The following is a 27,760-nucleotide window of genomic DNA, read 5'->3' as shown; positions in this document are numbered from 1 at the left end:
AACTGTGGCCTCTGGTTCTGGACTGGGTCCTTTTCAGAATGGCAGGCAGTGGAGAGTGGAGTGCTGCAAGGCTCGGTGCTGGGGCCGCAACTATATTACAATATATATTAACGATTTGGATGATGCGATTAAAAGTAACACTAGCAAATTTGTTAGTGTGAACTGCGAAGAGGATGCTAGGAGGTTGCAGGGTGACCTGGACAGGTTGAGTGAGTGGGCAGATGCATGGCAGATGCAGTATAATGTAGATAAATGTGAGGTTATACACTTGGGCGACAAAAACAAGGAGGCAGATTATTATCTCAATGGTGTCAGATTAGGAAAAAGGGAAGTGCAGCGAGACCTGGGTGTCCTTGTACACCAGTCACTGAAAGTAAGCGTGCAGGTACAGCAGGCAGTGAAGAAAGCTAATGGCATGTTGGCCTTCATAATGAGAGGATTTGAGTATAGGAGTAAAAAGATCCTTCTGCAGTTGTACAGGGCCCTGGTGAGACCACATCTGGAGTATCGTGTGCAGTTTTGGTCTCCTAATTTGAGGAAAGACATCCTTGCTATTGAGGCAGTGCAGCACAGGTTCACAAGGTTAATCCCCGGGATGGCAGGACTGTCATATGAGGAATGATTGGAAAGACTGGGCTTGTATTCACTGGAATTTAGGATGAGAGGGGATCTTATAGAAACATATAAAATTATAAAAGGATTGGACAAGCTAGATGCAGGAAAAATGTTCCCAATGTTGAGGGAGTCCAGAACCAGGGGCCACAGTCTAAGAATAAAGGGGAGGCCATTTAAAACTGAGATGAGAAAAAATGTTTTCACTCAGAGTTGTGAATTTGTGGAATTCTTGCCACAGAAGGCATCAGAGGCCAATTCACTGGATGAATTTAAAAGAGTTAGATAGAGCTCTTGAGGCTAGTGGAATCAGGGGATATGGGGAGAAGCCAGGCACGGGTTACTGATTGTGGATGGTCAGCCATGATCACAATAAATGGCGGTGCTGGCTCGAAGGGCCAAATGGCCTCCTCCTGCACCTATTTTCTATGTTACTCTATGTATGTATATGGAAGGTTCTACATGTCAGTTTTCATTGCCAAAGGACAAATTGAGGATAAGGGCAAATTAATTACACAACTTTAATTATATTTACCAAAGTCACCACATGCATGCTATCCCAGTTGATATCTTATGGATAGTTGGTTCTGAGCTGTAGTCAATAGCTTCATCAGAAGTATTTCAGCCAATCTTTTCCTTCAGGAACTATTCTAATATTTCTTGTGGTTAATTTATGTTTGTGGTATCATAAAATCAGAGTATGGAAACTGCCCTTTGGAGCCATTTACACTGTGTAGACACATGATAAGGGAATAACGTTGAGAGCAAGGTGAAGCCAGTAAAATCTGATCAAAGATAGTCTGAGGGTCATCAATGAGGTGGACAGTAGTTCAGGACTGCTCTCTGGTTGTGGTTGGATGGTTCAATTGCCTGATAGCAGCTGGGAAGAAACTGTCCCTAAATCTGGAGGTGTGCGTTTCTGCACTTCTATACCTCTTGCCCGATGGGAGAGGGCAGAAGAGGGAGTGGCCAGGGTGCGAATTGTCCTTGATTATGCTGCTGGCCTTGCCGAGGCAGCGTGAGGTGTAGATGGAGTCAATAGAAGGGAGGTTGGTTTGTGTGATGGTCTGGGCTGCGTCCACAATTCGCTGCAATTTCTTGCGGCAATTTCGGACAAGGTTTGTCCACAAAACCCGTTTTCCCCTCTCCTTCCTTTCAGCATTTCAAAGGGATCATTCCCTTTGTGTGTCCCTGGTCTGCTCTTTCAACACCGGTAGGCACGGATGTTATTTGCTGCTTTTCCATTAAACTGGAGGAGATGCAACATCTACCCTTTCACCTTTTCCCTTCCCACCATTCCAAGAACTAGATAGGTGAAGCAGCAATCCGTTTGCACTTCCAGTCTAATGTACTGCACTCATTGTTCACAATGTCACCTCAATAATGGCAAGAGTGTTTTATTGTCATATGTCCCGAAACAGAACAATGACATTCTTACTTGCACCAGCAGCAGCAGAACAGGTTTGTAAACACAGCACACAATAGATAATATAATAAACAAAATAAATTAAAAGTTTAATTTAAAAAAATCTCAATATAGTGCAAAACAAAGCAGAGCCCAAGCTCCCTTGGGCAACCCAGGCAGTTTGTAAACTCCAGAGTTTAGTTGGAGTTCGTAGTGTTCAATATCCTGATGGTTGTTGGGAAGAAACTGTTCCTGAACCTGGACGTTAACAGTTTTCAGACTCCTTCCCAACGGCAGAAATGAAATGTCAGCCTCCTCTACATGAAAGAAACTGAAGGCAGAGTGCAGTTTGCAGGACTGATCCTGGAGCTTTGGCTGCCCGTCACATTAGTTCCCCACCCCACCCTGGCTTTCCAGTCTGTGACCTATAGTCTTTGTCTATCCCATCGTTAAAGAAAAAGTTGGACAGGTACATGGATAGGACAGGTTTGGAGGGTTATGGACCAAGCGCAGGCAAGTGGGACTAGGGTAGCAGGGACATTGTTGGGCGGTGTGGGCGAGTTGGGCCGAAGGGCCTGTTTCCACACAGTATCACTCTGTGACGTCTCGCCTTGTTACAATGCAAGCTCAAGGAACAACAACTCATTTTCTGTCAGGTGCATTAGTTAGTTAGTTAGTTTATTTGTTATTCCACTGCTTACAGATCAGTGCAACGAATGGGACGAAACAAAGTGCCTCCGGGGGCCATAGTGCAATACAAATGCAAAACATATAGACAGGGAATGACAGTGCAGTACAATACGCTACAGTACAGTACAATTAGACAGTGCAATACAATACAATACATATAGACAGGGGATGACAGTGCAGTACAATACGCTAGGTACAGTACAATTAGACAGTGCAACACAAATGCAAAACATATAGACAGGGGATGACAGTGCAGTACAGTATGATACAGTACAGTACAATTAGACAGTGCAATACAATACAATACATATAGACAGGGGATTGAAGCATGTAAACGGTGAAAGGTAAAGCATTTAACCTAGAGTTTAAAGCATGTAAATGGTGAATTTAAAACCATCATGAGAGCAGGTAAATTATTGATTGCACATTAAATGAGATTATTATTATTATTTTTATTTTATTTTAAATTTTTGAAAAGCATATGTACAAATAGAAATAAAAGGCACATTTGTTACAGAGTTCTTACATAGCTTCAATTTTTAATTTTTTAAAGAGAGAAAATAAAAAATAAAGAAGAAAGGTAAAAAAACAAAAAACTATAAACTATTGGGAAGAGAGAATAAGAGGATTAAAAAAAAGATATAACTATAAAAATTAAAGGGGGGAGATTATAAAGTGCAGAGTGTTAGGTGAGGTGCTAACCACCACCCCCCCCCCCCCCCCCCCCCCCCGAGTCAGGTGGGGCAGTTCAGTAGACAAACAGCCTGAGGGAAAAAGCTGTTCCTGAACCTGGTAGTTCTGCAGCTAACAGTCCCCAGCCTTCTTCCGGAAGGCAGCGGGTCAAATAGACCTGGGAAGGGGTGAGAGGAGTCCCTCATGTTGCTGCAGGCTTTACTTTTGCACCTTCCTCTGTGAACGTCACTGATGGCAGGGAATCTGGTCCCAGTGGTGCTGTCTTCACAACACGCTGCAGGGCCTCCTTGTCTGCAGCTGAACAGGTCCCATGCTAGACAGTGATGCAGCAGGTCAGAGTGGAACCGATGGTGCATCTGTAAAACCTGGAGAGAATGGATGTACCCAGACCAACTCTCTTTGGCCTCTTTAGGAAGTACCGGCATTGTTGAGCCTTCTTCACTAAGGGGGAGGTGTTCTGACTCCAGGAGAGATTCCCACCTTTCAGACATAATATTGAATTCTTGAGCTTTAGGCAATTCTCTCTTTCTTTCTGCCTTTTCACTACTCATCCATTGGTGATTTTGGCTATTATTTTACTTCCTTTTATACAGTTTGGACCACGAGGCACAATCTTATTATTAGCAACATCAGTCAAAACATTATGACCTGATGAGCCAAAACCTGCCTAATATGCTGTTGGTCCCCCGTGTGCAGCCCCATACGCAGCAGGGTGCGATGGACTGTGTATTGTGACACATTCCTCCAGTGACCACCATCAACATTTTCTGTGACTTGCCACAGTCGACCTTCTGTCGGTTCGGACCAGACGGGATAGGCTTCGTTGCCCTCGAGCATCGATGAGCCTTGGGCGCCCAACACTCTGCCTGTCGCCGGTTTGTGGTTTGTCCCTCCTCGGACCACTGTCGGTCGGTACTCACCACTGCTGTTTGGTGCTCAGCTCATTGATCTTTGTCATGGGGAGCACCCCACAAGCCTTGCCGTTTCAGAGATGCTCTGACCCAGTTGTCTGGCCAAAACCATTTGGCCCTTGTCAAAATCGCTCAGGTCTTTACTCCTGCCCATTTCTCCTGCATCCAACACATCAACTTCAAGAACTGACTGTTCACTTGCTGCCTAATATATCCCACCCCTTGACAGGTGCCATTGTAACAAGGTAATCTATGTTATTCACTTTGCCTGTCAGTGGTCATAATGTTTTGGCTGATCGGTGTAGATTAGCAAGCTATGAGGAAGGATGTTGGACTTGAATGATTAACTTTGTTTCTCCTTTTAACCTGACATGCTGAAGTTTCCAGTGTTTTTTAGTTTTTATATCAGATTTCCAATATCTGCAATTTTAAAATTATATATTTTAACTTACGGATATTTTCGGATGTATTCAGATGCATCCCTCATTTACGGTAAAGGTTCTGCCCCAAAATGCAAAACCTCAGACTTATCCCGATTAGTCATTCCTCAGCACACTTGTCCAGCTGATCACAATCCTGCGGTTATTCTTGATAATTTCATTGTCCACAATACCAACTATTTTACTGTCAGGTGCAAACTTACTAGTCATAGGTAGACACAAAATGCTGGAGTAACTCAGCGGGTCATACAGCATCTCGGGAGAGAAGGAATGGGTGACGTTTCGGGTCGAGACCCCTCTTGAGACTGATGACTTACTAGTCATGCCTTGTCCATTCTCGTCCAAATCATCGATCTACATGACAAAGATCAATGAGCTGAGCACCAAACCCCGAGGCAGATCACCAATTACAGTGGCCTGTTGGGAGCGGCCTGCTGGGAGCGGCCTGTTGGGAGCGGCCTGTTGGGAGCAGCCGTGTGGAGGAAAAGGGCATCTTGAGGCTTTGGGCCGAGAGCCTTCGGTGAGAAGGGCTGAGGAGAGAGGAGCGGACCTGGCAGACCCAGAGCAGCAGCAAGCAGGAAGTTTCAAGTAGACTTAGGCAAAGGGGACATGCAGGGTCAGGCAATGGGCCCCAGCTGTACGATGTGGGAGCTGGTGGACCCCTTGGTCAATCCCGGTGACCACATCTGCAGCAAATGCCGGTTGATTGAAGAACTCAGTTTCCATTTACCCATTCCTTCTCTCCCGAGATGCTGCCTGACCTGCTGAGTTACTCCAGCATTTTGTGAATAAATCGATTTGTACCAGCATCTGCAGTTATTTTCTTATACTACTTGTTGCTCCACTGCGATTTCTCTTCGAGGTATGTCCACTTTGAAGAAGTTCTCCTCCTACCCATTCCTTCCTTCTCTCCCGAGATGCTGCCTGACCTGCTGAGTTACTCCAGTATTTTGTGAATAAATCAGTTTCCATTTAGTTAGCTCTACCTGGATCCCATGTGATCAGTCCTTCAAGAGCAGCGTACCACGTGAAACCTATTCAAATGTCTTCCTGAAGTCCATTTAGATCATGTCCATGGCCCTGCCCTAGTCAACCCTCTTGGCTATTTCTTCAAAAAACTCAAAATGGAAAGTATTTTGATGGGAAGCATCCCAAACTGGTGTGAAATTGCTCTGTTCTTGACGGCCGGAACCTGCAACTCTGGACTTTTCTCTGCTACCTTCAGCAGTAGAAACACTGGCTTGAACGCCCCCACATCCAGACATAAGAACAGCTTCTTCCACAGTGCCAGCAGATTCTGAACCATTCACTTCTTGCACTCCCTGCCTGGAGATGCTGCCACAAACAACTTTACCTCATTCTCCTATTCTATCATTGCACTTCAGTATTTCTATTGGCATGGCAACCATAGCACACTATTCTGCTTCTTGCATTTGTTGTGTTTATTGCTGCGTTTATTATTACCGTTTACTGTTTACATTCATGAGCTTCATGTGAACAAAGAATTTCATAGCACCCTGGTGTAGATGACAATAAACTAATCTGAAACCGGATCCAAAGTTGAGATCATAGCTAGAAATGTGAAAGTGTAGCCATAACTGGCATGGCAGTGGCATAGTGGTAGAGCTACTACCTAACAGCACCGGAGACCCGGGTTTGATCCCGACTACGGGTGCTGTCTGTTGGAGTTTGTACGTTCGCCCCGTGACCTGCGTGGGTTTTCTCCGAGATCTTTGGTTTCCTCCTACACTCAAAAGACGTTCGGGTTTGTAGGTTAATTGGCTTGGTATAAGTGTAAAATTGTCCCTAGTGGGTGTTGGATAGTGTTAATGTGCGGGGATCGCTGGTCGGTGTGGACTCGGTGGGCCGAAGGGCCTGTTTCCGCGCTGTATCTCTAAACTAAACTAAACTAAACTATGCAGGCATTGGTGAGACCGCACATGGAGTAACTGTTCAGTTTCAAGGAGAAATATCCTTGCATGGGGACAGTTCAGAAAAGATTCATTCAGGTTGACTACTGGAATTAAAATGTCTTACGTGGAAAGGTTGAGTAGGTTGGGCCTACACAATGAGATATGATCTAATTGAAACATGTAAGGGTCTAAAGGGGGCTTGATGTGATAAATGAGGGCAGCAAGTATCCCTAGAGGGACACAAAATGCTGGAGTAACTCAGCGGGACAGGCAGCATCTCCGGAGAAAAGGAATGGGTGACGTTTCGGGTCCAGACCTTCAGAGCCTGAAGAAGGGTCTCGACCCGAAAAGTCACTCACTCCTTCTCTGCAGACATGCTGCCTGTCCCGCTGAGTTACTCCAGCATTTTGTGTCTACCTTCGATTTAAACCAACATCTGCAGTTCCTTCCTACCCATGTATCGCTAGGGACACAGTCACAGAAGGGAGGAGTTTCTGCTGCAAAAACTGAAGGCAGATGGAGAAGAGGCATCTTGCTGAAAGTTAGAAGATGCTTTTAAAAAGAGAAAGGATTTAAAGATCAGTGGGAAGAGGTTAGAGTTGCAGTTTCAGTGCTAATTGTACAGGTGGGACATGAGAGTGTAGCAGGCGTCCAATAGGTGGAGCTGCAGATAGTTTGCAGCAGATAACAGGGAAGCCAGACTAGTGGACCGGCCTGTTGGGAGCGGCCTGTTGGGGGCGGCCTGTTGGGAGCGGCCTGTTGGGGGCGGCCTGTTGGGAGCGGCCTGTTGGCAGGGGCTTGTTCGGAGCGGCCTGTTGGGGGCGGCCTGTTGGGGGCGGCCTGTTGGGAGCGGCCTGTTGGCAGGGGCTTGTTCGGAGCGGCCTGTTGGGGGCGGCCTGTTGGGGGCGGCCTGTTGGGGGCGGCCTGTTGGGGGCGGCCTGTTGGGAGCGGCCGGTTGGGAGCGGCCGGTTGGGAGCGGCCGGTTGGGAGCGGCCGGTTGGGAGCGGCCTGCAGCAAATGCTGGTTGATTGAAGAACTTAGACTGAAAGTTGACAACCTGGAGTCTGAGCTTCAAACTCTGCGGCTCATCAGGGCCAGGGAGGGTTACTGGACGCTGTGTTTCTAGAGGCATTTATGCCCGTTAGAGTAACTGCTTCCAACGTGGTCCATGTCACAAGGAAGGTGTGTCAGCAAATGAGGCAGGCAGGGGAATAGAGGTAAGAACACTGTTGGATAGGGTTGCCAACTGTCCCGTATCAGCCGGAACATCCCGTATATTGGGCTAAATTGGTTTGTCCCGTACGGGACCGCCCTTGTCCCGTATTAGGCCCAGGGGGCGCTGTAGGCCTGGACGCTGTAGGCCCGGACACTGTAGGCCCGGACACTGTAGGCCCGGACACTGTAGGCCCGGACACTGTAGGCCCGGACACTGTAGGCCCGGACAGTGTCAGCCCAGAGGACCGGACGCCGCCTAACGGAGGTTGCGTAGCAACCCGCCTCCTGGCCCGGGCGGCCGCCATTGGTGGAGCGGGAGCACGTGGCCGCTGACTGGGTGAGGTCACTTGGGGCGCAGGGCGGTGACGTCACCTTTTGTCCCTTATTTGGGAGTGAGGAAGTTGGCAACCCAAGTGTTAGAGAGGCCTCAGCCCTTGAGCTTGTCAAGCGGGTTTGAGATTCCTGCTCCCTGTGCGGACGAGTGTGAAGATTGTAGGAAGGATGAGCAACCTATCGAGGGCACCATGGTTCATGGGGCCCTTCAACAGGGGAAAGAGAAGGTAAGCAGAGTTGTTATTGGGGATAGTACACTTAGGGGAATAGAGATTCTTCTTTGTCACGAGGATCGAGAGTTCTGAAGGCGGTGTTGCCTACCTGGTGCCTGGGTTCAGGGTATCTCGTCTGACCTACAGAGGAACTTGGAGTGAGAGGGCAAAGATCTGGTCCTTGTGCTCCATGTGGGTACCATCGACGTAGGTAGAACGAGGAAAGAGGTTCATGTATGAAAGGCAATGCTACGGTGGTCATGGGAGATTTCAATATGCAGGTAGACTGGGAAAATGAGGTTGATACTGGATCCGAGAGGGAATTTGTAGAGTGCTTCCGAGATGGATTCTTGGAGCAGCTTATATTGGAGCCTATCAGGGAAAAGACAATTCTGGATTTAGTGTTGAGTAATGAACCAGATTTGATAAGAGAACTCAACGTAAAGGAGGTAGCGTCCACAATATGATGTTTTAACCTGCGATTTGAGAGGGAAAAGGGGTATTGCAGCTGGGCAGAGGGGGATACAGAGGCATGAGGGAGGAGCTGGCCAAAGTTGACTGGAATGGGACCCTAGCAGGGGTGACGGTGGAACAGCAATGTCAGGAATTCCTGGGAATAATCCGGAAGATGCAGGATCTTTTCATTCCAAAGAGAAAGAAAGATTCTCGGGGGAGAAAGAGGCGACCGTGGCTGAGAAGGGAAGTCAAGGACAGTATAAAACTAAAAGAGAAGGGGCGCATAACATTGCAAAGATTAGTGGGAAGCCAGAGGATTGGGGAGCTTTTAAAAAACAATAAAAGATAACTAAAAAAGCAAGATGAAATACGAAGGTAAGCTAGCCAATAATATAAAAGAGGATAGCAAGAGTTTCTTCTGTTATATAAAGAGAAAAAACAAAGCAAGAGTGGACATTGGACCGCTGGGAAATGATGCAGGAGAAGTGATGATGGGGAATAAAGAAATGGCAGAGGAGCTGAATAACTTTTTTGCATCAGTCTTCACAGTGGAAGACACCAGCAACGTGCCTGAAATTCAAGAGAGTCAGGGGGTGGAGGTTAGTGGGGTGGCTATTACTAGGGAGAAGGTGCTTGGGAAGCTGCAAGGGCTGAAGGTGGATAAGTCACCTGGACCGGATGGACTGCACCCTAGGGTTCTGAAAGAGGTGGCTTTAGAGATTGTGGATGCATTGATAGTGATATTTCAAGAATCACTAGAGTGAGGAGTGGTTCCAGATGATTGGAAAATTGCCAATATTACCCCGCTGCACAAGAAGGGAGCAAAGCCGAACAGTGGGAGCTACTGGCTGGTTACTCTGACTTTGGTGGTTGGTAAGATTTTAGAGTCCATTATTATAAAGGATGAGGTTACGGAGTACTTAGAAGTTCACAACAATATAGGCTAAAGTCGGCATGGCTTTGTGAAGGGGAGGTCTTGCCTGACAAATTTGTTGGAATTCTTTGAAGAAGTAAATAGCAGGACAGACAAAGGAAAGTCAGCAGATGTTGTTTACTTAGATTCTCAGAAAACCTTTGATAAGATGTCACACGGGAGACTGCTAAAGAAGATGGGAGCCCATGGTATCAGAGGGCAGATACTGGCATGGATAGCAGGCTGGCTGGATGGCAGAAGGCAGAGTGGCAATAAAGGGGGTTTGTTCTGCTTGGCTGCCAGTGACTAGTGGAGTTCCGCAGGGCTCAGTGCTGGGGCCGCTACTCTTCACGTTGTATATTAATGATTTGGACGAGGGGATTGAAGGCTTTGTGGCCAAGTTTGCGGATGATACGAAAATAGGTGGAGTGGCAGGTAGTGTAGAGAAAGCAGGGACTCTGCAGAAGGACTTGGACAGGTTGGGAGAGTGAGCAGAGAAGTGGCAGATGGAATATAGTGTAGCAGAGTGTGGAGTCATGCATTTTGGTAGTAGGAATAAAGGCGTAAACTATTTTCTAAATGGAGAAAAAATCCAGAAATCGGAGGTGCAAAGGGACTTGGGAGTGTTGGTGCAGGATTCACAAAAGGTTAATCTGCAAGTTGAATCGGTAGTAAAGAAAACAAACTCAATGCTAGCATTTATTTTGAGAGGGCTAGAATACAAAAACACAGATGTAATGCTGAGGCTCTAGAAGGCGCTGGTCAGACCGCATTTGGAATATTGTGAGCAATTTTGGGCCCCATATCTGAGGAAGGATGTGTTGGCTCTGGAGAGGATCCAGAGAAAGTTTACAAGAATGATCCTAGGAATGAGTAGGTTAACCTATGAGCGTTTGTCGGCACTGGGCCTGTAATCGCTGGAGTTTAGAAGAATGAGGGGGGAGCTCGTTGAAGCATACAGAACTGTGAAAGGCTTGGATTGAGTGGGTGTGGAGAGGATGTTTCCACTTGTGGGAGAGTCTAGGACCAGAGGCCACAGTCTCAGAATTAAAGGACGTTTCTTTAGGAAGGAGATGAGGAGGAATTTCTTTAGTCAGAGGGTGGTGAATCTGTGGAATTCTTTGCCACAGAAGGCTGTGGAGGCCAAGTCAGTGGATATTTTTAAGGCAGAGATAGATAGATTCTTGAATAGTACGGGTGTCAGGGGTCATGGGGAGAAGGCAGGAGAATGGGGCTAGGGGAGAGAGACAAATCAGCCATCAGTAGACTTGATGGGCCGAATGGCCTAATTCTGCTGTTATCACATATGACCTTTTGACCTTATGTATGCGAACATCATTTGGAGAAGGGGAAGAATTTCTTCTCTCTGTGGATCCATGGTTCAGTGGTGAACTTTATTGTCACATAGGTACAGTAACATTATTTTTATGAATCTTTGGAATTCAATCCCTCAGAGAACAGTGGATGTTGAATCATTGAATGCACGCAAGACTGAATATATTCAACACACAGTTTTGGTCTAGAGGGTAATCAGGAGTTAGGAGGGCAGGCAGGTGCAGACGAGACCAAGGTCAGTTCAGGCACAACCATGTTGTAGGTCAGAGCAGACCCATGTTACTACATGTCCTACTCCAGCTCCTCTCTGGCACTGCAGAATCAGGTAATGACTACAGCACAAGAAGATGCCATTCGGCCCATCAAGTCAATGCCTGCTTTCTACCAGAAAAAAATCATTGCTTCCACATCCTGGCCTTTTCACTACAGCTTTGCTATTTTTTATTCACTATATATTTCTCAATTCCTCTCATAGAAGCTCCGCACTGTAATCTGCTTGCAGCACATCTGTGGGCAATATGCTCGAGTGCAATTATTTTCCTCACTCCACTCTTAATTATCTTCTTTATATTTTACCAATGGCCTTGAGCCTTTGACTTTACAGCAAAGGGAGCAGCCTATCATTATTAATCTATTAACACTGTCATTATTGTATGTATTTCCATCAAATCTCCCCTCCACTTCTCTGACAAAAACACCAAACCCTTCTAATCTCTCCTTCCAACCCATCTCATTTCCATACCTCATCTCAGAAAATATTCTCATTAACCTATTATGAATTCATATCATTGCATCCTTTCTATAACGTGGCATCCAGAATGGAACCTGACCTTCTAGCTGAGGCTGGGCCAGAGTTTTACAAAGGTTCAGCATGACTTCCTTGCCTTCATCCACTTTGCTTTTTCTGATAAAGCCCAGAATTGTTTATGCCTTATCCACCGCTTTCTCAAGCTGCCCAGTCATTTTAAATGACTTATGCACAAACACCCCCAGGTCCCTCTCATCCTGCACCTCTTTTGAAACTCTACCATTTAGTTTACACAGCTTCCTACTAAAATGCGTCACCTCACATTTATCTGCATTAAACCTCACCTGCCCTGTGCCTGCCCATTCCACCAACCTGGCTATATGTAGCTGCATTCTATTAGTATCCTGCTGTTCACAATACAATTAAGGTTTGTGTCATCCACAAATTCAGAAATTATGACTTGCAGCCGCAAGTCCAGATCATTAAAATAGAACCGGGGCGGTCACGGTGGCGCAGCGGTAGAGTTGCTGCCGTACAGCAAATGCAGCGCCAGAGAGACCCGGGTTCGATCCCGACTACGGGTGCTGTCTGTACGGAGTTTGTACGTTCTCCCCGTGACCTGCGTGGGTTTTCTCCGAGATCTTCGGTTTCCTCCCACACTCCAAAGACATACAGGTATTTAGGTTAATTGGCTTGGGAAATTTAAAAATTGTCCCTAGTGTGTGTAGGATAGTGTTAATGTGCGGGGATTGCTGGTCGGCGCGGACCCAGTGGACCGAAGGGCCTGTTTCCGCGTTGTATCTCTAAACTAAACTAAAAAATCACAAGGAGCAATGACCTTAACACTGATCCTGGGGGAACATTACGATCCACTTTCCTCTATTCGAAAAACAACCATTCAGCATGGCCCTCTGTTTCTTTGTTAACTTTGTGTTTAGTTTAGTTTAGTTTAGAGATACAGCGCGGAAACAGGCCATTTGGCTCACCGAATCCTCACCAACCAACGATCCCTGCACACTAACATCACCCTACACACACTAGGGACAATTTATAAACATACCAAGCCAACTAACCTACAAACTTGTACGTCTTTGTAGTGTGGGAGGAAACCAAAGATTTTGGAGAAACCCACGCAGGTCACGGGGAGAACGTACAAACACCGTACAGACGGCACCCGTAGTTGGGGTCGAACCCGGGTCTCCGGTGCTGTGAGGCAGCAACTCTACCGCTGCACCACTGTGCCGCCCTGATGTTTAATAAAGTATATTTCCTTTGCCCTTGCACATATTTTTAATGCAATCAAAGGTATCACAAAATGCTGGAGTAACTCAGCAGGTCAGGTAGTATCCAGGAGCGATGGAATGGGCCGAGACCCTTCTTCAGACTGATGTCAGGGGGGCGGGACAAAGACAGGATATAGGTGGAGACAGGAAGACAGTGGGAGAACTGGGAAGAGGGAGGGGGGAAAAAGAGAGAGACAGAGGAACTATCTAAAGTTGGAGAAGTCAATGTTCATACCACTGGGCTGCAAGCTGCACAAGCAAAATATGAGGTGCTGTTCTTCCAATTTCTGGTGGGCCTCACTATGGCACTGGAGGAGGCCCATGACAGAAAGGTCAGACTGGGAGGGGGAGTTGAAGTGCTCAGCCACCGGGAGATCAGGTTGGTTAAGGCGGACTGAGCGAAGGTGTTGAGCGAAACGATCGCCGAGCCTGCGTTTGGTCTCGCCGATGTAGAGAAATTGACATCTAGAGCAGCGGATACAATAGATGAAGTTGGAGGAGGTGCAGGTGAACCTCTGTCTCATCTGGAAAGACTGTTTGGGTCCTTGGATGGAGTTGAAGAGGGAGGTAAAGGGACAGGTGTTGCATCTCCTGCGGTTGCAGGGGAAAGTGCCCGGGGAGGGGGTGGTTTGGGTAGGAAGGGATGAGTGGACCAGGGAGTTACGGAGGGAATGGTCTCTGCGGAATGCAGAAAGGGGAGGAGATGGGAAGATGTGGCCAGTGGTGGGGTCCCGTTGTAGGTAACGGAAATGTTGGAGGATGATTTATTGGATCCGCTGGCTGGTGGGGTGGAAGGTGAGAACAAGGGGGATTCTGTCCTTGTTACGAGTGGGGGGAGGGGGAGCAAGAGCGGAGCTGCGGGATGTAGAAGAGACCCTAGTGAGAGCCTCATCTATAATGGGAGGGGGAAGCCCCGTTTCCTGAAGAGTGAGGACATCTCTGATGCCCTAGTGTGAAACACCTCATCCCGGGCGCAGATGTGGCGTAGACGGAGGAATTGGGAGTAGGGGATAGACTTTTTGCAGGAGACATGGTGGGAAGAAGTGTAGTCCAGATAGCTGTGGGAGTCAGTGGGTTTATAGTAGATGTCAGTCACTAGTCTGTCTCCTGTGATGGAGATGGTGAGGTCCAGAAACGGGAGGGAGATGTCGGAGATAGTCCAAGTATATTTAAGAGCTGGATGGAAATTAGTGGTGAAATGTATGAAAATCACTTTTCCTTTCATGCTATCAGCCCCATTTTTGCTGATCAGTCTCATCAAAACCCTGGAAGTACATTTTACACAACATAACTAACAACCTTACTCTCATCAACACTATCTGTAAACTCATCAAAATATTCTGTCAAATTGGTTGAATAAATGCCTTAATTAGCTGTGTTATGGATGATTGTGTGGTGTGGCACCTATGTACTTACACACTAGCACAAGATCCTTCAGTATTCTCATCAAACGCCGCAAGGATAATTAACGCTGTACACCAGGAAATACCAGGAAGTAGTAAACTCTGCGAGAGCACAATACTTTTCCGACCTTATTTCCACAAACTCTCATAATTCCCAGGTCCTATTTAGCACTATTACCTCTGTCATATGTTCCGCCCCCAGTACCAGCTTAGTTGGGTCCCCTGCTAAGTGCGAAGAATTCTGTAAATTTTTCACTTGCAAAGTTGAGAACATTAGAATGAATATTTCCCTTGCCACCCGTGACCTAGCTGTCTCACTGGTCTGTTCATCTAAATTGGACTGTTTCCAACCCGTCACTCTATCCTCCCTTGCAAAGCTTGTCTCCACTATGAAACCTGCAACCTGCCCCCTTGATCCTGCCCCCACTGCCCTTCTGAAGAATGTCATTGCAATAGCCGGTCCCAGCATCCTCTCTATTATCAACAGTTCTCTGGCCACTGGCACCGTTCCAACCTGTTTCAAGCACGCGGTGGTCCAGCCCCTACTGAAAAAACCTAACCTAGACCCCACCTTGCCTAGCAACTACAGACCCATTTCCAAACTGCCATTCCTGTCAAAAGTCCTTGAAAAGGTAATTCTAAATCAACAACTGCCTTACCTGCACCAAAACACCATCCTGGAAAGTTTCCAGTCAGGTTTCAGAGCCCACCACAGCACAGAGTCTGCCTTGTTGAAGGTACACAACGACCTGCTTCTCGCCATCGACACAGGCGACTGTGCAATCTTGCTCCTTCTCGACCTCAGTTCGATACAGTGGACCACACCATCCTTATTGACCGTCTCCGGTACGGGGTTGGCGTTGATGGCACTGCCCTGAGCTGGTTCGTTTCCTACCTCAAAAATAGGAGTTTCTCCATCAACATAGGCAGTTATTCCTCTTCTCCAGCTAGCCTCACCTGCGGGGTTCCACAAGGCTCCATCCTAGGCCCCATTCTCTTCTCTCTATACATGCTCCCCCTCGGCTAAATCATTCAAAGGCACGCCATTTCTTTCCACTGCTATGCTGATGACACTCAGCTTTACCTCCCCCTGAAACCCAACAACCAGTCAAATTTAAACAGCCTCTTACACTGCCTTGAGGACATAAAATGTTGGATGGCACAGAACTTCCTCCAATTAAACGAGAGCAAGTCTGAGGTCATCATATTCGGCCCCCCCCGACTCCATCAAAACGATAACAGGCAGCCTTGGAAGCCTATCCTCCCTAGTCAAACCGCATGTCAAAAACATTGTCGTGATATTTGACTCTGCATTAAAGTTTGACAAGCAAGTCAATGCTGTGGTAAAAGCCAGCTTCTTCCAGCTTCGTACCATAGCTAAAATCAAACCATTCCTCCAATTTGACGACATTAAAAAAATCATCCACGCATTCATTTCCTTCCGCCTAGACTACTGCAACTCCCTATACACTGGTCCAAAACACCGCAGCGAGACTCCTGACGGGTACCTGTAAAAGGGACCACATCACCCCAATCCTGGCCTCTCTCCACTGGCTCCCAGTACAGTACAGAATCAACTTCAAGCTCCTCCTATTCGCATACAAAGCCCTAAACGGGCTTGCCCCCCAATATCAAAAATGTTCTAACCCACCACTTTATCTCCAGGTCCCTCAGGTCGGCCGATTTGGGGCCACTGACTATCCCGCGGTCTAGGCTTAAGCTCAGGGGTGACCGCGCTTTTGCGGTTGCAGCTCCGAGACTGTGGAACAGCATCCCTCTCCCCATCAGAACTGCCCCCTCCATCGACTCCTTTAAGTCCAGGCTCAAAATCTATTTCTACTCCGTAGCGTTTGAGGCTCTCTGAGGGGGCGCTGTGAACTGTTTATGTATGTGCTGTTATGTTTGTGTGCCATTGTATGTTCGTTTCTTAGTACCTGAACTGATGTACAGCACTTTGGTCAACGTGGGAAGTTTTTAAATGTGCTATACAAATAAAATTGACTTGACTTGACTATAATCAAATCGGAAAGAAGGCCACGTCAATGGTTGTTGCCAGAGATCCCAGTGTTGAAATAATTGTAGAACATTGCCAGGCCCTGAAAATTAATGCCATTCATCCACCAAATCAAAAACATATTGACATATGCAAATTCAAAAGCTGTTATAAAACTATATCACATCACAGAGCACAGAAACAGGCCCTTCAGCCCACAGAGACATAGAAACCTAGAAAATAGGTGCAGGACGAAGCCATTTGGCCCTTCGAGCCAGCACCGCCATTCATTGTGATCATGGCTGATCATCCACAATCTGTAACCCGTGCCTGCCTTCTCCCCATATCCCTTGATTCCTCTAGCCCCTAGAGCTCTATCTAACTCTCTTTTAAATTCATCCAGTTAATAGGCCTTCTGTGGCAGAGAATTCCACAAATTCACAACTCTCTGGGTGAAAAGGTTTTTTCTCACCTCGGTTTTAAATGGCCTCCCCTTTATTCTTAGACTGTGGCCCCTGGTTCTGGACTCCCCCAACATTGGGAACATTTTTCCTGCATCTAGCTTGTCCAGTCCTTTTTATAATTTTATACATTTCTATAAGAAACCATGCCAACCACCTTCACCACCCCATTTTATTCTCCCCATGCTCTAATAAACTCCCACCTGTACTATATTATATTATAATAAATAATATACCCATTTATATGACAGCTTACCACAGCCAATTAACTAACCAACCTGCACATCTTTGTGATGTGGGAGGAAGCACCTGGGACAAACCCCACGATGACCGAGAGAATGTGAACCTGCACATGGACAGGTCCCGAGGGCAGGCGAGGGCAGCTCAGGATGTTGGCTTTGGCCAAAATGAATGTTGGAACAATCGGGAGTATTGTGTGCAGTTTTGCTGAGGTGAGAAAAAACGTTTTCACCCAGAGAGTTGTGAATTTGTGGAATTCTCTGCCACAGAGGGCAGCGGAGGCCAATTTACTGGATGAATTTAAAAAGAGCATTAGATAGAGCTCTAGGGGCTAGTGGAATCAAGGGATATGGGGAGAAGGCAGGCAAGGGTTACTGATTGTGGACGATCATCCATGATCACAATGAATGGCGGTGCTGGCTCGAAAGGCCAAATAGCCTCCTCCTGCACTTATCTTCTACCTAACAATGATAATTTAAAGAAAGTTAAGTTGAACATAAACGACACCTGGACAGCAGCCGAGGCCAAGCTTGAATTCAGATCACTGTAACTGTGAGGCAGGAACTCCACCGGCTGCATTACAATGAAACACAAGGTGTTCAATGCATTTTAGATGATGGCAAATCCAGTAATGACCTTGGAGTAATTTCTCACCAGAGAACTGGCTTCCTTGGAAAACATCCATCCCTTTAAAGTACTTTCCCAGTGACTTCCAAATTGCTGGTTGGAAAGTTGCTGTTGCTTCTATTGGAACTTATCCAATGTTTGTAACTAGTAACTTATGGGTGGCTCAACGTTGACTGCAAAGTGTTACACCATTGTGCTCGGTGACATCTGGCCCAGCTGAAATCCTGGAACCATGTCACGTTGCAAAGAACAAAATGTGCTGATGTTCTGACGTGTTTTAATCATCCTTGTAAACTTGTCTAAATGTGGAGTTCCTGCACCTACCTTTGAGTTCAATATACTTTCATAGTAATCTGAAGATAGATACAAAATTCTGGAGTAGGTTGGCGGGTCAGGCAGCATCTCTGGATAGAAGGAATGGGTGACGTTAAATTGAATTGAATTGAATAAATTTTATTGGCCAAGTATGTACACATACAAGGAATTTGCCTTGGTGCTTTGCTCGTAAGTAACAACACGACATACAGTAGACAATTAAGAATAAAACATAAAACATTAAAACATTAAGAATAAAGCATTATAGTTTAAACATGTGAATGAAACAAAATACCAGAGCACAAGGAGGCTACAGACTTTTGGCTGTTGAGTAGAGCTAATGCTCGTGGAAAAAATATGTTTTTATGTCTGGCTGTGGCTGCTTTGACAGTCCGGAGTCGCCTTCCAGAGGGAAGTGCTTCAAAGAGTTTGGGGCCAGGGTGAGAGGGGTCAGAGATGATCTTGCCCGCTCTCTTCCTGGCCCTTGCAGTGTACAGTTCGTCAAGGGGGGAAGGTTGCAGCCAACAACCTTCTCAGCTGATCGAACAATGCGCTGCAGCCTCCGGATGTCGTGACCTCGTTTCAGGTCGAGACCCTTCTTCAGACTGACTGCAGAAAACTTTGCATATAAAATGCAATTGTAAGTGGCTGGATGCAAGTAAGATGGCAAAATTGGTTCAAGCAGTCAGACAATCAGTTTTAATATCCTTCTGACTAAATGCAAAGTAATCAATGATAATTTCCATTCATCGGCCATGGTTGGGAAAACCAACGCTTGTTAATGTACATGGGCCACAGAACCAGTCAATCAACAAACAACATTTTGTCAAAAAATCAGAGATGATCAATTGACCAAATCAGATCACCAAATAATTACATTGCTTGTCTGCCTTTTCATGTTTGTGATTGCTCCAAATAATGTTTAGAGATACAGTGCAGAAACAGGCCGCACCAACCAGTGATCCCCACACATTAACACACGCTAGGGACAATTTTACATTTATACCAAGCCAATTAACCTACAAACCTGTACGTCTTTGGAGCGTGGGAGGAAACCATAGATCTCGGAGAAAACCCACACAGGTCATGGGGGAACGTACAAACTCCGTACAGGCAGCACCCGTATTCAGGATCAAACCCGGGTCTCTGGCGCTGTAAGACAGCAACTCTACCGCTGCGCCACCGTGCCACCCAATGTATTGATAAACAAATCCAATCTAAGTCTCTCAATCTTTATTTCTGATTTTTTGCAAGTCGATATATTTTTTCTATTTCAATTTTTTTTTTACATGCATGAAAAATCAACATGAAATTGGATTCAATTTGAGGTTGAAATTAGATAGTTAGAAAACACTTTAGAATTTGTAAAAAAAATCATCTGCATGATTACAAACATGACCTCTTCATGAAACAGAATGATCTGTCCGTCTAATAAAATTGACTGGTTTATTTTACTCTTTGTAATAAAAAATAGTTGTTTTATCCTGGGTATTAACAAGCAGTTGAAAATAAGTGTGTCACTAAATGTGTATCTTTGCAGCATTATTATCTGTTTTCCTACCTGTATGTAACCCTATTTAAAAACTCTGAAAATACTTAAAATTCTATTGAATCAGTAATCAAATTTCCAATTTTGATTTTTCATAAACATCAAAAAAGGGCAATATCTACCCAAATGATTTTTAGAGCAATGTGGCAAATTGAAGGAACTCAAGTAGTACTTGAATTGATTTGTATTTGATTTGTATTTAGTTTAGTTTAGAGATACAGCGCGGAAACAGGCCCTTCGGCCCACCGGGTCCGTGCCGACCAGCGATCCCCGCACATCAACACTATCCTATACCAACTAGGGACAATTTTTACATTTACCAAGCCAATTAACCCACAAACCTGCACGTCTTTGGAGTGTGGGAGGAAAGCGAAGATCTTGGAGAAAACCCACGCAGGTCAAGGGGAGAACGTACAAACTCCGTACAGGCAGCGCCCGTAGTTGGGATGGAACCCGGGTCTCTGGTGCTGCGTTCGGTGTAAGGCAGCAACTCTACCGCTGCGCCACCGTGACCGCCCTTGAAGCAATTTGTACTTGCAGTGTGCTCATTCTAACACATTGATATTTTGAGTAAAGTCGATGGATTGAGAGCCTGGATCAGTGGCTGAGACTATGATGTTGTGGCCACGATGAAGACTTGGTTGCGTGAGGGACCAATGGGCAGCTCAATGTTCCAGGGTTTCAATGCTTCAGACCTGAAAGAGTGGGAGGTAAAAGGGGAAGTTTGCTCTTGCAATCAGGGAGAGTATTCATCGTGACACCCAGAGAGGACACACTGCAGGGTTCATCCACTAAGGTGATATGGGTTGAGCTCAAAACTAAGAAGGATGTAATTGGGGTTGTGCTATAGGCCCCCGTCACGACCAGCCAGCGGCTGATAGAGGAACAGGTATGTTGACGGTTAACCTAAAGATGCAAAAGGAACAGGGTTGTCACAGTGGGTGACATTAACTTTAGTTTAGAGATACAGCGCAGACCAGTGATCCCCACCCAGCATGTCCAAGCCGACCAGCGATCCCCGCACATTAACACCATCCTACACCCGCTAGGGACAATTTTTAAAAACATTTACCAAGCCAATTAACCTACAAACCTGTACGTCTTTGGAGTGTGGGAGGAAACCGAAGATCTCGGAGAAAATGCACGCAGGTCACGGGGAGAACGTACAAACTCCGTACAGACGGCGCCCGTAGTCGGGATGGAACCCGGGTCTCCGGCGCTGTATTTGCTGTAAGGCAGCAACTCTACCGCTGCGCCCTTTACCAATATTCACTAGGACGTACTTTGTGCAAAAGGCTCAGACGTGGCAGAATTCCTCAGGAGTATCCGAGAGGATTTCCTCAAAGAAATGTGAATAGTTCAACTCAAGAAGGCACAGTACTGGACATTTTGTTGGATAATGTGTAGGAAGGAACTACAGATACTGATTTAAACCGAGCCAGACACAAAAAGCTGGAGTAACTCAGTAGGACAGGCAGCATCCCTGGAGAAAAGGAATAGGTGACGTTTCGGGTCGAGACCCTTCTTCAGACCCGAAACGTCACATTCCTTTTCTCCAGAGATGCTGCCTGTCCCGCTGAGTTACTCCAGCTTTTTGTGTTTATTTTGTTGGGTAATGTGTCTGGCCAGATGATTGGTGTTGGGGTGGAAGAGCGTTTTGGAGACCGTGATCAAAACTCTTATTGTTGTGAACAGTGGTAAGTCTGGACAGGGGAAGGTACTAAATTGGAGTAAGGCAGATTACAATGTCGTGAGGGGGCAGTTGTTATTGGGTAAGTCCACATGTGGAAGTCATTCAAAGGCCAGTTGACCAAAGCTAGGGACTGGCATGTTCCTGCAAGGAACATAGGAAGGTAGGGGAATGACCAAAGATAGTTGGAGTCCCTGCTGGAGCTCTGTGATCAGTGGCGTTCCACAGGGATCAGTGCTGGGGCCTCTGTTCATTGTGATATACATAAATGACGTGGACATTAATATAGATGGGTTGGTTAGTAAGTTTGCCAAGGGCGGCCACGGTGACGCAGCGGTAGAGTTGCTGCCTTGCAGCGCCAGAGACCCGGGTTCAATCCCGACTACGGGTGCTGTCTGTATGGAGTTTGTACGTTCTCCCCGTGACCTGCGTGGGTTTTCTCCCAGATCTTCGGTTTCCTCCCACATTCCAAAGACGTGCAGGTATGTAGGTTAATTGGCTGGGTGTATGCGTAAATTGTCCCTCGTGTGTGCAGGATGGTGTTCATTTGCGGGGATCGCTGGTCGGTGCGGACTCGGTGGGCCGAAGGGCCTGTTTCCGCGCTGTATCTCTAAACTAAACTAAACTAAACAACACCAAGAATGCTGGAGTTGCCGACTGTGAGGAAGTGTGCCAAAGTATACAGCAGGGTATAGATCAGCTAGAGAAATAGGTGGTGAAATGACAGATGGAATTTAATCCAAGTGAGTGTGATGTGCTGCACTTTGGGAAGTCGAATATCAGGGACAAATGAGAAGGATCTCTACCTGAAACGTCACCTATTCCTTCTCTCCAGAGATGCCGCCTGTCCCGCTGAGTTACTCCAGCTTTTTGTGTCTACCTTCGATTTAAACCAGCATCTGCAGTTCCTTCCTATGCAAGTATACAGTTAATGGCAAGGCCCTAACAGCATTGATGTGCAGAGGGATCTTGGGATCCACATCCATCGCCTCCGGAAATTGGCAACAGAGTGTAAATAGAGAGGTACAGAAAACATATGGCAGGCTTGCCTTCATTGGTCGGGGCATTGAGCATAGTCAGGAAGTCATGATGCAGTTCTCTAGGACTTTGGTGTGGTCGCTTTGGAGTATTGCACAGTTGTGGCTGCACCATTACAGGAGGGAGGAGCAGCAGAAACATGGGTCCTGTGCTGTAATCAGAGGTTGGCTCACACACAAAACTCACTGCTGCCTTGTGAACATTTATCAAAGTTGGATTATTGACCAGCAACAACTAGTGAAGGGTGGCACGGTGGCGCAGCGGTAGAGTTGCTGCCTTACAGCAAATGCAGCGCCGGAGACCCGGGTTCAATCCCGACTACGGGTGCTGTCTGTACGGAGTTTGTACGTTCTCCCCGTGACCTGCGTGGGTTTTCTCCGAGATCCTCGGTTTCCTCCCACACTCCAAAGACGTACAGGTATGTAGGTTAATTGACTGGGTAAATGTACAAATTGTCCCTAGTGTGTGTAGGATAGTGTTAATGTGCGGGGATCGCTGGTTGGCGCGGACCCGGTGGGCAGAAAGGCCTGTTTCTGTGCTGTATCTCTAAACTAAAAGAACTTATGATTGTCTCTAGTATCCAGGGCATTCTCCAGGGATATGGGCCAGTAAAATCTGTCCTGAACAAGGGAATGAAGAGCTGGGGTCAGTCGTGCCAGAAACAAATAGGTTGGATAGTACTGGATTTTTCCATTTGATTAAGCAAGATGTCAAACTGCACATACAGTAAATATTAAATATTTTTCTCCTGACGTAGATGCTATCTGATGTTTCTGTTTTATTTCTAGCCTAATTTACTTGGCCACTTTCAAATCTTACTGTAAAGTGTGATCTGTAGATAAACAAAGACAAAATAAATACCTGTTCCCCCACTGACCTGCAGCAAGTTTCAAGTCAATTCTCTTCTCCAAGTTGTGAGGAAGATCATCAAAATAAAACACTAGCCGTTTTATCCTCCACAGATGCTGCCTGGCCTGGAAAGTTATCTCCGCATTATTCCTCATTATTTCATAATTCACTGTTTTGTTTCGGTCTCTGTTATTTCTTCCTCACTGTTTTAGTTTGCTTACCAACATACTGTACTAATGTACAAATTAGGAGCAGGAGTAGGCCCTTTATCTGTGCTGCCATTCAATAAGACTAAGGCTTATGCGATTATAAGCTCATCTTTGCATTTCCACCTATCCCATTAACTCTCCTCTGCCTTGTATCTATTTATAGGGTTTGCTTTTTTCATTTGAGGGAGAGAATTCCAAAGTCTCTCAACCTATTGAGAGACATAAAATTCTGCTGTCCTTCTCTCACTCAACTCCATATTTTTAAAAGTCACTTCCAGTTCATTAGTTGTAAGAAAATAACTGCAGATGCTGGTACAAATCGAAGGTATTTATTCACAAAATGCTGGAGTAACTCAACAGGTCAGGCAGCATCTCAGGAGAGAAGGAATGGGTGACGTTTCGGGTCGAGACCCTTCTTCAGTCTGAAGAAGGGTCTCGACCCAAAACGTCACCCATTCCTTCTCTCCTGAGATGCTGCCTGACCTGCTGAGTTACCCAGCATTTTGTGAATAAATACCTCCAGTTCATTAGTTGATTAGTCATCGGAGCAGAGTTAGGCCATTTGGCCCATCTACGCCATTCAATTATGGCTGATCTATCATTCCCGCTTACCCCATTCTTCAGCCTTTTCCCCATAACCCCTGACACCCTGACGGAACAAGTATCTGCCAACCTCCGCCTTAAAACTATACATGTACTTGGCCTCCACAGCTGGCTGTGGCAATGAATTCCACAGATACACCATCCTCAGATTAAAGAAAATCCTTCTCATCTCCTTTCTGAAGGTAGGTTGTTTTATTCTGAGGCTGTGCCCTCAGGTTCTAGACTCTCGCACTAGTGAAAACATCCTCTCCACATCCACTCTATCCAAGCCTTTCACTATTCGGTAAGTTTCCTGCATGCCTCCTTTAGGTGTTGCTCACAGCACCTATTGACACGTCCCACGTGCTGCTGTTCTGCTCTGGGCTTGACAGGGCTGCACTTCCTCCCTGCTCCCTGCTCCCTGCTCACTGCTCACTGCTCCCTGCTCCCTGCTCCCTGCTCCCTGCTCCCTGCTCCCTGAAGCCTCTCAACCAAAGCCTCCCATCATACTTTGCCTCAACATGGCTGCCGCCAGCTCTACCTTGCCTTCTTTTATTTGCTGCTCTGCCTCTACCTCAGCCTGTCGGACGCCTGCTTCATTCTAATGTCCCACCTCTTCAATCAGCAATTGTGAACTAGCCTGTAAAGAATCTCAACACAAGACATCACCTGTTGCTTAGTTACCTAAGACATCACCTCGCTGAGTTACACTACAGCGTTTAGTGTAGATCTTTAATAAAAACACTCTTCTACTTCTTCCTGCCGATCTTTTAGCGTTAGCTTCTTTTTTCAGTAAGATGGCTGCTCTCCCACTGTTTTGAAGGTAGAAACAAAACATCTCTCACCGATTTTGTATTGTATTTCCCTTTTTAATTGCTACATTGCCTCCAGCTCAGCTATCGATGTCTGCTTCAACCTAATGTTCCGCCTCCTCAATCAGTTTTAGATCATTCCACAAGGGTAAACATCCTCCCCCCATCTACCCTGTCATGGCCCTCACGATCTTACATTTCTCAATCAATTCCCCACTGCCCTTCTGAACAGTGGTGGCAAGCCTAACCTGTCCAAAGTTCCCTCTTAGCCCATCCGCATCTGGTATCTGTTCATTGCTTCCGAGACTGACTGGTTACATGTAGCAAAAAGCTTTTCACTGTACCTCGGTACAAGTGGGGCCTTACAGCCAATGCAGCGCCGGAGACCCGGGTTCGATCCCGACTACGGGCGCTGTCTGTACGGAGTTTGTACGTTCTCCCCGTGACCTGCTTAGGTTTTCTCCGAGATCTTCGGTTTCCTCCCACACTCCAAAGACGTACAGGTTTTTGTAGGTTAATTGGCTTGGTAAATGTAAAAATTGTCCCTAGTGGGTATAGGATGGTGTTAATGTGCGGGGATCGCTGGTCGGCGCGGACCCGGTGGGCCGAAAGGGCCTGTTTCCGCGCTGTATCTCTAAACTAAATGTGACAATAAACTAAACTGAACTACATTTCAATTGTGTAAATAGGGAGTTAATCACTGAGTTTTTACTTAATTCCTTGAGAAGCAGGTAGTTCCTTTTCTCTTCAAACTTTTCATGGATGTCTCATGTTTGATCAGCGTCAAAAAATAATCAGTTATATTTGTACCTATGAATGTATTCAACTATGGAGGTGAACATGACTCCTTTAACAGTTGCACCATGTTTCTTCTGTTACAGGTACCTACCAAGGTCAATGGGTGGGAGGAATGCGTCATGGGTATGGTTTCCGCCAGAGTGTTCCCTACGGGATGGCCGCTGTTATCAGGTCTCCTCTTAGAACTTCTATTAACTCTCTGAGAAGTGAGCACAGCAATGGCACAGCCATGCACCCGGACAATTCAGCCGGAAGTCCTGCAGGATCTAGGGGGGGCTTTGTTCTCACTATGCACAGCGACAATGACCTTCTCTCAGCCAAAAACAAAAAAAAAGGAATCTTCCGCAGGTCCCTTTTGAGTGGACTGAAACTCCGAAAGTCAGAGTCCAAGAGTTCGTTAGCCAGCCAAAGAAGCAAGCAGAGCTCCTTCCGAAGTGAAGCTGGAATGAGTACTGTCAGCTCCACAGCCAGCGATATCAACTCCCCTGTCAGCTTTGGCGAGGGGGAGGCAGACCTGTCGGTCATTGAGGACGACATAGATGCCACCGCCACGGAGATGTACGTAGGTGAATGGAAGAACGACAAGCGCTCTGGCTTTGGGTTAAGCCACCGGTCTGACGGACTGAAATTTGAGGGGGAGTGGCTGAGCAACAAGAGGCATGGCTACGGATGTACAACATTCCCCGACGGAACTAAAGAAGAAGGCAAATATAAACAGAATGTGTTGGTGAGTGGGAAGAGGAAGAATCTGATTCCTCTGCGGACAAGTAAGATTCGGGACAAAGTGGATAGGGCAGTGGAAGCAGCTGAGCGAGCTGCAGCTATTGCCAAACAGAAAGCTGAGATTTCTGCATCCAGGTAGGAAGATGTCTGTACATTCATGATGATTATAGAATTTACCATTATGTTTGATATGTACACGTTCATGTTGACAATATGAACATTGAATGCAATGTCATGGGCATCTTTAATTGAAAGGATTATGTACATAATAAATGTATCAGGACTGAAGACCTTGTTTAAAAATGGTAGATTAAGAGCACTTGCAGCGCCAGAGACCCGGGTTCGATCCTGACTACGGGTGCTGTTTGTATGGAGTTTGTACGCTCTCCCCGTGACCTGCGTGGGTTTTCTTCGAGATCTTCGGTTTCCTCCCACACTCCAAAGACGTTCAGGTATGCAGGTAAATTGGCTTGGTAAATGTAAACATTGTCCCTAGTGGGTGTAGGATAGTGTTAATATGCGGGGATGGCTGGTCGGCGCGGACCTGGTGGGCCGAAGGGCCTGTTTCTGCGTTGTATCTCTAAAACTAAAACTAAATAACAGGATGTAGATTGTAAACACTGGTAGAGGCTGTGGGGGTGAGAGTAAATGATGGGCAAAGAGTCTCTTTGTTCAACAGTTAGTGGTAGGTTGACCATATGTGGCCCTGGGCACATTTTTACTTCTGGATAGGCTCAAAAAAGGTAAGAAAATGCCACATATGCTTGGCTTTGACCAGGATTTGCAATGGAGAATACAGTGACTAAAGTGGACAAAAGCAGCAAAATTTCAAGATTTCAAAAATGACCATCGTGCGAATTTTGTACAAAACATGCAAGAGTTGACATAGAAACATGGAAAATAGATGCAGGAGTAGGCCATTTGGCCCTTCGAGCCAGCACTGCCATTCAATATGATCATGGCTGATCATGCAAAATCAGTACCCCGTTCCTGCTTTTTTCCCCATATCATAGAAACATAGAAAATAGGTGCAGGAGTAGACCATTCGGCCCTTCGAGCCTGCACCACCATTCAATATGATCATGGCTGATCATCCAGCTCAGTAACCTGTACCTGCCTTCTCTCCATACCCCCTGATCCCTTTAGCCACAAGGGCCACATCTAACTCCCTCTTAAATATAGCCAATGAACTGGCCTCAACTACCTTCTGTGGCAGTGAATTCCACAGACTCACCACTCTCTGTGTGAAGAAATGTTTTCTCATCTCGGTCCTAAAAGGCTTCCCCCTTATCCTTAAGCTGTGACCCCTAGT

The 27,760-nt window shown here is 46.3% G+C and overlaps 1 protein-coding gene across 3 annotated transcripts in view; it reads left to right on the top strand.

The window, feature by feature from the left end:
- The window catches only part of jph3b (junctophilin 3b), a 154,230-nt gene that overhangs the window by 19,329 nt on the left and 107,141 nt on the right, over nucleotides 1-27,760 (top strand). For all 3 annotated transcript variants that reach the window (XM_078400870.1, XM_078400869.1, XM_078400868.1), the window contains exon 2: nucleotides 25,809-26,583. In XM_078400870.1, the coding sequence (XP_078256996.1) occupies nucleotides 25,809-26,583 (775 nt within the window). The remainder of the gene's footprint in view (nucleotides 1-25,808; nucleotides 26,584-27,760) is intronic.

Source organism: Rhinoraja longicauda, chromosome 6, assembly GCF_053455715.1.
Source record: "Rhinoraja longicauda isolate Sanriku21f chromosome 6, sRhiLon1.1, whole genome shotgun sequence".
NCBI lineage: Eukaryota > Metazoa > Chordata > Chondrichthyes > Rajiformes > Arhynchobatidae > Rhinoraja > Rhinoraja longicauda.
The sequence above is the reverse complement of the archived record's forward strand: the minus strand, read 5'-3'. Positions and strand labels throughout refer to the sequence as shown.